The 9,828-nt window shown below is 40.6% G+C and overlaps 1 protein-coding gene across 3 annotated transcripts in view; it reads left to right on the top strand.

The window, feature by feature from the left end:
* vti1a (vesicle transport through interaction with t-SNAREs 1A) overlaps nt 1–9,828 on the top strand; it is a 111,145-nt gene that overhangs the window by 32,755 nt on the left and 68,562 nt on the right. For all 3 annotated transcript variants that reach the window (XM_005736371.2, XM_005736372.2, XM_013911664.1), the window contains one exon: nt 2,172–2,256. In XM_005736371.2, coding sequence (XP_005736428.1) covers nt 2,172–2,256 — 85 coding nt within the window. The remainder of the gene's footprint in view (nt 1–2,171; nt 2,257–9,828) is intronic.

The following is a 9,828-nucleotide window of genomic DNA, read 5'->3' as shown; positions in this document are numbered from 1 at the left end:
CCCCCCTCCCCTCGCCTCCACCTCACACACCCAACCCTCCCCCCGGGCCTAAAAGAAGACAGAACGAGGGAGAGAAGAGACACAGAGAGAGAGAGAAATTCAGGAGGATAAAGCTTTGAAGTGGCTTTCCATCGCAGCGAGTCTGCCGGCCGTCTCCCCGAGACGTGTCACCTTTGCCGAGAGGGAATAGGAAAATCACGTTTCGAATGGTAATGATAACATACTAATCACTTGAGCTCTTTGAAGAACCCAGGGAGTGCGCTACTCTGTCAGTATCCCTGGCTGCCTCATGCTCCCAGGCACACACAGGCACTGCAGCCGTGGTCTAGGTGTATTAGCTTAAGCGTTGCATGTCAGTGCGTCCCCTGCATCGCAGCTGATCCATAGGGGCTCATTATAGCCCAAGCTTGGTATCCGTTTTCTCCCACATGTATACTGACACCATATCTGTTGGTGCCACTACCACTTCCACGCCACCTCCAAACCCCTTCTACCACAACCTTTACCAAAACCACACCACACCTTGCATCCAGCGCCGCTCGCCGTCTACTTATCAGTTTCCTACCGCAAGACCATTTTATTACTCAACCACCCAACCCGTTCTCCTATCGCGCCATCCCTCCCCTGCCCTCCCTTTAACTATTAAAAAGTATCTCTGCAATTTTAAATGACATCTGTCAGCGGCACAAAGAAAAAGGAAACGAGGGAAAGAAAAGAGTTCAGAGGGAGTTTTCTCCTCCCTGCTCTTTTCCCATCCCTCTTGTTGTCAAAGTTTGAAAAGTGTGTCGTTGACTTTTTTTTTTCTTCCCCTCCACATTTTTCATTTCCTCTGAGTGATTAGCTGGTACACATTTTGACAGCCAAACCAAAACTAGAGATTTCACTTCTTTCCCTGTCCCCTTCACTCATGTGATGGGCGTGAAACCCTTGTCAGATGGGCGGCTGTCATTCATTGGGTTGTTTTCCTGTGTCAGATGTGTTAAATCTGATCAGTTTCTTAAGGTTGCGCATTAGAAAAGCCGTCACAACCAACAGCATTCAAGTAAACATTTAAGTCTTCCATGTTTATGCTGTTTGATTGCAGTGTGGGTTTAATGAAAGCTCGGTCTTATGTTGGTTTTGCACATGAAGTGTCTCAGTTCAGTGGATGATGAGGGGTTGTTTTTAGTATGTATGTAAGTGCATCTTTATATGTTATAGGTGGCTGGTCACTTTGGACTCAGCAGACATTTTGTATGTAAACAAATCCATAAGGTTAATAATTTTTAGAGCTTGGCAATTCAGTTTGTAAGGCCACTACAACAGGTTTTAAAAGGCAGCTCACAACAGTCACCAGTTACAGACTTTTTAACTAACTTTATCTAAGTTTAATTAACTGTTTCAGCCTTTCAGAGAAAGCTTTGAATAAGAGTCTAAAAAAACTGTAAATTTCGGCATTTTAAAACTACCACTATTTTAACTCCACCAAAGAAAGTGAGAGCCCGTAGTGGACGTCCAGTCAACGGATGAGCTCTTTTTTTGTCTTGCTTGTTATATAGGAGCTGTTTAGGAAGAGAACAAGCCAAAATCACTGGTTTGCTTGGTATCCTAGGACCTGCTATCAGTAGTTTGTACTCGTATACACGTGATATTTACAGCCTTAGCTTAGACCTTGATACTCACAAACACCCTCTTTGGAAAATAAAAAATCACATTGCAGTCTTAATAATTTATGAAACCCATCTTTTCTTGCTATGCTAGAGGTTGTGACTAGAGGTTCCTCCAGTTGGAAAACATTAGCTGGACCCGGTTTTGTTTTACCTGGACAGCTCTTTAAATAAATTTGTATTTCATCTTAAGGCAAGGAGCTAAAACAAATTAACTGTCCTGGGTTGTGAAACAATATGAGGAGACAGCAAAGCTCCAAGTAGTGCCGCTTTTTATGTCCAAGATGAGGCAGCAGCCTTTTTTTACATGCATTTGCTTGATATTCCATCAGGACGCAACACATTGTCATCCATGAAGGTTATTGCCAATATGGTTGTATTATGTTGTCGCTGTGGATGTGGTCTGTCTGCTTAGGTGACAGGGTTGATGTGTTTCTTTGAAATGGGTCCCAGCCCTCTCAATCAATTTTTATTTTGTGTTTGTTTCTCCAGCTTGAGTTCTTTTTTTTTTTCTATTTATTGCAGAGAGCACATCTGTTGGACAACACAGAGAAGCTGGAAAGGTCATCACGGAGACTGGAGGCCGGCTACCAGATAGCGGTAGAAACTGGTACGTATTCTGTTATGAATTGGAAAAGGAGTGGGGCGGTGTTGGGTGGGGGGGTTCAAGATAGTGCTGAGGATGAGTGAGCGACAGCAAATTGTCTTGCTCATATGCGAGGTGGGTGGATGTGTGTGTGTGTGTGCGTGTGTTTTTGGAGGGTGGAAGGAGGGGAGTCGGTGGGGAAAAAAAACCTCTTTCCTTGACGCCTGATGACATTTTCGGGAGCACATCAAAGGTGAGCCAGGGAGGGAGTGAGAGAAGTGTACAGGCGACAGATCGGGCGCTGCTTCTCCTTGCTCTGCTCCTGAAGAAAATTCAAGCATCACTATGGCTCAGTGTATATGTGTTTGTGTGTGTGTGTGTTATGTATGCATGTGCATTTGGTGGGTGGTACTGTGCTTTTTTTTTTTTTTTTTTTTTTCCTCCACAAACAGATAGGGGGTCTATGAAAATAAACAATGTCAGCATTCCTCCTGAAGTTCTTAATTCAGGAGCGTACAAGAAAGAAAATAAAAACATCACTTTCTAAATAAATCCTCTTAAAAACACACAAACCTTTTTTTTCCCTCATTATCAAGGATGGTTTTAATCTTAAAATAGGAAAAAATCTCATTGGGATCTTAAATAGATTTAACCAGTTAGCATATTTCTTTTTCCCCCCCCTCCCTGTCTTCCTTCCTGACAGTCACCACATTATTGAGGCGCAGTGTATTCCTCAGAGATATATCAAAGCTCATTCTTGAAGTATCAACCAGCTTTCTGTGGCTTCCGTTGTAGTTTTGAAAAAGTTTGTCAATTTACACTATAATCGCGGGGCGGCTGGTGTGCGCGACATCGACAGATTTAATAATTCAAGTCAAGGCAGGTTTGCACGGAGACCACTGGCTTTTGATGTTCCCTGTAACTTGCATTCACAAATTCCTAAATACAATCTGCATTCTCTGCCTAAAAATGTTGATTCAAATTTCCGAGATGATTCTGACGTTATTAGAGTTTCTCGATGGTGTCGAATTCTGCAACAGCCGGCGGATTTTTGTTCCGCCCTGCCGCAGCTTTCACAGTGACTCGTTTTGATGTTTTGCCTCACAGCTTGGTTGTTGGTGAAGAAGTGTATGGTGACTTAGCAGTGTTGAGCACCTCCTGTGTCCAGCGGTTTCTTCCGCTGTAGTCAGCCACATGCCCCTTGACCCTGTGTCACCAGTGGCTGTCTCATCCACTGTGCGTGCAGCTAGCTAAGAACAATGCCCGTTTATCCTGCCTCGGTCCCACACACGTGGCTCGGTCCACACCAGCTGTGGGGTATGTTTGTGGTTTGGTGGGGAAGCTTCGCCCCATGTCTTTAATCCATGACCCCTTCCTTTACTCTGCTGTCGATACCAGCCCTCCGCTCAGATGCACAACCTGAAATGGCGATGTCTCCAGGTCAGCTAGAGAATACATCTAAATAAGGAACGTAGATCCACTCGGCATACGCAGCTCTCTACCAGACTAATCTGCCAAGCTCTCAAATTTAATAAAAAGTGTTGGCATGAACATTAGGAAGCCAGATTTATCTACTCTGTTAATACAGTTTGACAGAGTTCACCATCTGATCCAAAGTTCTTTTATTTCTTTTTTCTTTTGGATTGTTCTCCCGTTTCAAATGATATATTTTCTCTTGTTGTCCTACTGTGATGCATTACAACGCTTCCCAGACATCTTCATATTATCTTGCACTATTTAGTCCATACTCCTGCCAGATTAGTGAGTCACACAGTACACTAAGGAAACTGGATTTGTGTTGAACTTGGTTACTTTTACAGCCCACCAAAGATTTTGTTTATTGTTGTTTGTTCTTTTTTCACATCATCAAGTACAAAACAAAATAAATATCCAAGTCCTGCAAGTACTAGGCTTTATTCATGAGCGTTATGAAATGCCATTGGCAGTTGTTGTGGAATAAGCTTTGTGTTTTCAAATGCAGGTGCGGCATCCATGGATATTTAACAAGAATAATTAGAGCATTAAGTGTTTCTCCAATCAGACATTCTCTAGTCATACTGTAAATGCTACTCTTGTCACACATCTCAACTCTTCTTAGACATCTAAGCCCTACTTTTTTTTACCAAGAGCAGTTTAGCATCGTTATTTTGCAGTAATTCAAAGTTGCATTCTCCATCCACAATGACACAGTAGCCCTTAAGAACTACAATTGACCAATGGGGGAAGTGGAACTAAAAGACATTATATTTCAAAGAGATAGATCCTGAACAAAGAAATGGCGTAGAAACTCTTTGCCCCCTTTTCTCTTCACCGCCGACAATATCTCTCTTAATGACCAGGAACAAAAAAAAACAGGATGCTTCTAGGTCACATTTAAGGAGAAAAAAGAAGACTCTTAGTTCTAAGAAAAGATGAATCTTGACACAGTATCATTTTATCATAGATATTTTAGTTTTTTCTTCTTCTATTCTCAGTGTCTCTAGTGTATTTTGTGAAACAAAGGCTTGCCAAAAGCAGTGAGAGCCCTCAGAGGGATATAGAGGAGACTCTTTGGGCATGCAGAGCTATTTACCACACGCACCCTCAAGAAACAGGGTTCTCTGTTTGTCTCATAAATAAAGTATAGAACTTCATTAGTGAAGAGCACTGACTTGAAAGCCCAGGCATAGAGACATGCAGACATGGAGGCTAGCCCAGTTAAAGAGGGCAGTAAATAAAAAGGGAGGGCATGCAGTTAGCCAATTTAAAGACATTTGAGTCAGGGGCATTTGAAATGCCCAAACGTGGAGGCTTGTCAAATTTTGGAGATGTTGTTAAATCAAAGACATGCTGGATTTTAGTCCTTCCCGCCAAAGCTGAAGATATTTTGAATGATTCATGATGCTTGTTTAAGAATGAAAATAGCATGTTGTGCAACATATCCATGTTGCAATGATTTGTTGCCTTACCTTTCTATTCATTAAAGGTTAGAGACTGATTAGCAGTTTCTGAAAAGATATGACTCTATAAAACATATATATGTATATTTAAAAATACATTCCGCTTTACATAGTAAAATTTTAACTCTTAATTTAAAAACTGAAATATTAATTAGTGTTATCTCAGCAATTAAAATTATTTGATGGCGCTTTATTGCACTTTTGTGAGGATGTAAATAGTTTAAGGTTGAAATGTAGCCTTGTCATAGCAGAATTCATTTTGTTAGCATGTTTGTGTGTTGCAAAGGACCGCTAAGGCGAGCGATCTAGCGTAATTCTAAAGATAATTTTATAATAGATACATGTTTACTGTAAAAACAAACCAGAGGCAGTATTTAAAGTGTCCAGTTCAGTAAATCACAGATTAAATATTAAGGAAACTTACTTTGAAAATTCATCCCCCCTTATGCTTTTCACAAATACTTTAGCAATGCCAACAAAATGAGCCGCTGAAACAAAGACGAGCACAGACAAAAGCATTGCTGCTCTGCATTTTAAAGGTGGCCAGCAAGAGGCTGAGACACTTCTTCTTAGGTGAGTGTTCTTGGTGTTAGGAGCCTGTAATCAATCCTGCAAATGAAAACAGCTCATTAGGGATTGATTTCAGCCCCGTTTAGATAAGCAGAGAGGGTTGGGGTACGGCCCCCAGGGGCCCCAGCCTAGCCCAAAGTTCACGCCATGCCAGGTAGAGAGCAGCACTGCAGGCTATCAACTTTATTAGGATGGAGATAAGCTGATTAGACCTTGTCAATCAAAGGTGCCAGTGACTCAATCATGATCCAGGGGATTTTTCTTTCTTTCTCTCCCTTTTTGTCTCGCTTCCCACTCTCACACTCTCCCTCTCTTTTTTGTGATAAATCATTGAAGCGACCAACAAAGTGGCAGCCATCGCTGGGCTAAGCTAAGCAGCCCTGCAGTTGTCACCAAGGCAGACGTGTGAGGACCCTGTGATGATGTGACGACTATATTAAAGAGTACATCAATTTGTTTTAGAGCAGTTTGATTTTCAACTGCAGTGGTATTAAAAGAGGGGTGGGGGGGCAAAAGAGGGGAGGGTGAGCACGTCGGCGTCATCGAACAGGATTCCAGTGGCAGAGCAAGGGGTGCTGGGACAGCGAGAAATAAATAGATAAATGACGGAGTGACGAGAAATAAATAAATATGTTTTTGTAAACATTAAAAAAAAAATCTTCATGGCTCTCGTTTGAAGCAGAGTGTGGCTTTGAGTCTTGCTGAGAGTCCATGGGTGCTGGAGTGGCCCAGTAACACAACACACATTTGTCCCGACTCTCTATCTCTCCCTCTCCATCTTTGTCTCTTTCTCTGTGTCTCTCCCGCTCGCTTTATTTCTCCCTGTTCCCTGTAAAGATCAGACTCGATGATTCTTTTGGTGCTGGGCCACCAAAGCGTCGCCTCAAATCCATAAGCAAACACTTAACAAATGACTTAGCCGGTTACGTTTATGAACACCAGCTTTTATATTAAACAGAGGCTGTTGTTCTCCCTCAATACATTTTATTCAATTCTTTAACATTCAAAACATGCTGTTAATGTAGAATATTTTATTACATTTTTACTGATTTACACAAATAAAAATCCTACAAATAAATAGGTAATTAATCAGTATTTAAGTGGAATTAGTATTTTTGGAAATTGACAATTATTTTACAATTTTAATACATTTAAAGAGATTAGTTTGAAAATTAGGTTTGTTTGTTTTGCAAATGCAACCCAATTTTATACTTGATTTTTTTTGTATTAGTAAGTACTTTAATGATTTTTATATATATATATTTTTTAAAAAGCATAGTATATACACACATTAAATGCAATGTAAATCTTTTTCTTATTAGCATGTTGCTGAATCTTTTCTTACTTCTTATTTTAGTTTATTCTCTCTGTTCTGCAATGTAGTTTTAATATTTTAAGCATCTCTTTTTCATTTCTCTTTTTAAAAGGACACTTTGCTAAAGTGGATTTCCTTGAGGTATAGCATAGTAGATCACTTTTTTTGTAGGCCGATACAATCGGCATGTTGTATTGTGTTCAAAAAGAATATGACGTTATTTGATAATTGTTTGATTAATAAAGCCGAGAGCCAGGACTTAAATATTTCACAGCTTGAATTTTCAGCTAAAGAGAAAGGAGGTCTTTTTAAAGAAATGTGCTTTAAAGCGGAAAACGTTTTTCTATAGCTATTTAAAAAGAAAACAGTCATTAAAAAAACACTGCCAAAATTTAACTTGAAACCATATTTCCTAAATATATATGCTTCAACGCATAACATCTTGCTCTCAGAAAATCTAGCCGTGGGTGAGCTGTTTATCGGTAAACCCCCGGTGGATGAAAGGCGTAGCAATAATGATTTTTTCTCTCCTAATCGGACCTTGTCAGCAAGGCGTCTTATCGTGGAGAGGAAAATGACACCGATCCTATCGAAGAGCCTGGAGTCCGAATCGGCGGCGTGTGTCCCCCCCAATCATGGCCGGCCGTGGCCCAGTCATATCTAGCGCCGCCACAAACGGCGAGCGACGCTTTTTTATGTCGACTTCAAAAACGTCGCGAGTCATTAAAATTGCACCCACGTTTGGCAGCGGGGATCAGCCGCTCTGGAGCGAAAATGGGATGTGGGAAGAGGAGACTCACTAAATGTGTTAATTCCATCCTCACATGTTTACGGCTTAATTTTAATCTGTTTGAGGGAGGAGGAGGGGTGGAGGGACGATTGGAAATGGGGGGCGGGAGGGGCAATGAGAAAGCCTAGCACTGCAATAAATCGCCATTATCTTTGACACCCTAGGACTCAGCTGTTCCAGGGATTTAGGGGTCCACTGGCAACAGTGTATATATATCGTAGGGCATGAAAACACTGTTTACGCTTGAACTGCGGTAGCTAAGGTGCAATCACCAGTTTCAGGCTGCCCAGACAAAAGGCCTTGCGTTCACAATGGCCAGCTAGCATACGGACCCTCAATGGAAGAGCTGAACCAACAGACTCAAGTATGTGTTTGTGTGCGTGCGCCTGTTTTCCTGAACGTGCGTGGGGAAGTTTCTGTTTCCCTGTGTATCGACAGGTGTTACTGCAAACATCCAAAAATTTGTTCGCGCTTTTGTGGGACTACAAAAATGGAAATAAGTGACATGTTTTTGCAAAGTTAAATGAACCTTCTCCAAAAATAGACCAAGAATTCTTGAACGAACAAAGATTGTTCCGTTAAGCTTACCGTCCACCAGCTACTACAGCTGCTCCTCGCCTCCTTGTGTTCCTCCATTAGGTCTCCACAGAGTGTGAGCTAGCATTAATAAAATTATGAGAAAATCTAATAATTAGACCTTTAGTCAGTTATTAGCTTCAACAAGGCTCTCAACATAATGAGACTCTTGGAAGTAATGATCTGACTAGAGAGCTCATTGGAGCTTTCCTGCTAAGTGTAAAAAATAAATAAATAAAAAAAAATAGAGCGACAGACAACATTTTTAAGAGAAATGTTGGTTTTAAGCATTTAAGCTAGGCCCTAAAACTTAATCACTAGCGTTATACACATTTAGCGACTTTATGATGGATATGAGATGAGATTGACCAAGCAACATTGACTGAAATCTTTTATTAACTAAAGATTAAACCACCACAGTGATTGCAACTGAACACAGGCAGCCCAACTGCTTGATTAGCATTCTTCAATAGCAAACCATGAGTCCCCAATGTCCCCAACTACGGCAAATAGCATTTTTTTGTGTGCGTTTTACTAGTCTATTTAATCAGAAAACACAATTTCATTAAAGAACAATGTCCTTGAGACGATGAAAATTAAGTCATTTTGGGACACTTTGTAAATTGGTCTAGATTCCTGATCAAACCCCATCCAAATCATTTATTGATATAATCTTATCCTTATCTCAAGATACAAAACACCCTCCAAATGCTAGATTGTGGTAAGACACTATATCTTAAAAGAGACCATCGTCCCAACCTTAAATCATTTTTTTTTCTATTTTTAGGTTATAATAACTAAAAAGATACCCCCTGCCTTCTCGCATGCAGAAGAAAAAAGTGTAGCATTGACCTCTGGCTGACACAGAGAAAACTGAGGGAGGGTGGTGGGGGTGAGATGGAGAAAAAGAAAGCAGAAAGAGCGACGGAGAGGAGAGAGCTAAGACAACAACTGTGAAGAGCCACATAGGGTTAAAGAAAAACTGTTTCAGAAGGAAATGGGAGACAAAAGCGCGGACTCGGAGCCCCCATGGGTGCTTTAAAGAGCCGCTACATCTGAGGTGCTGAAATATTAAAAACAGAAAAGGAGAAAAAAAACCTGAAATAAAGTAAAGGAGTGGGAATGAGAGGGAATTGTGCTATTTTGTCAACTGAGGACCTTTTAACAGAAAAATTAATTGAGTGATGAGAATGACGCAGTGAATGACAAGATGATTGATGACATTTAAAACCCGAAAACGGAGTAAAAAAGAAAAGAGATTAGACATTTATCAGAGTGAGTGGGTAGGTTGCTGTATAGAAGCAAGAAATAGAAAAAATGGAAAGGAGATTACAAAGATCCATAAAATATTTGAATGTTTTTTACTTGTTTACCAGGTTTTTGGGGGTTTTTTTGGGTTTTTTTTT

This window comes from Pundamilia nyererei, unplaced genomic scaffold (assembly GCF_000239375.1).
Source record: "Pundamilia nyererei isolate P.nyererei 1_Seehausen unplaced genomic scaffold, PunNye1.0 scaffold00069, whole genome shotgun sequence".
NCBI classification, from domain to species: domain Eukaryota; kingdom Metazoa; phylum Chordata; class Actinopteri; order Cichliformes; family Cichlidae; genus Pundamilia; species Pundamilia nyererei.
Note: the sequence above shows the minus strand (reverse complement) of the source record. Positions and strands in the feature narration are given on the sequence as shown.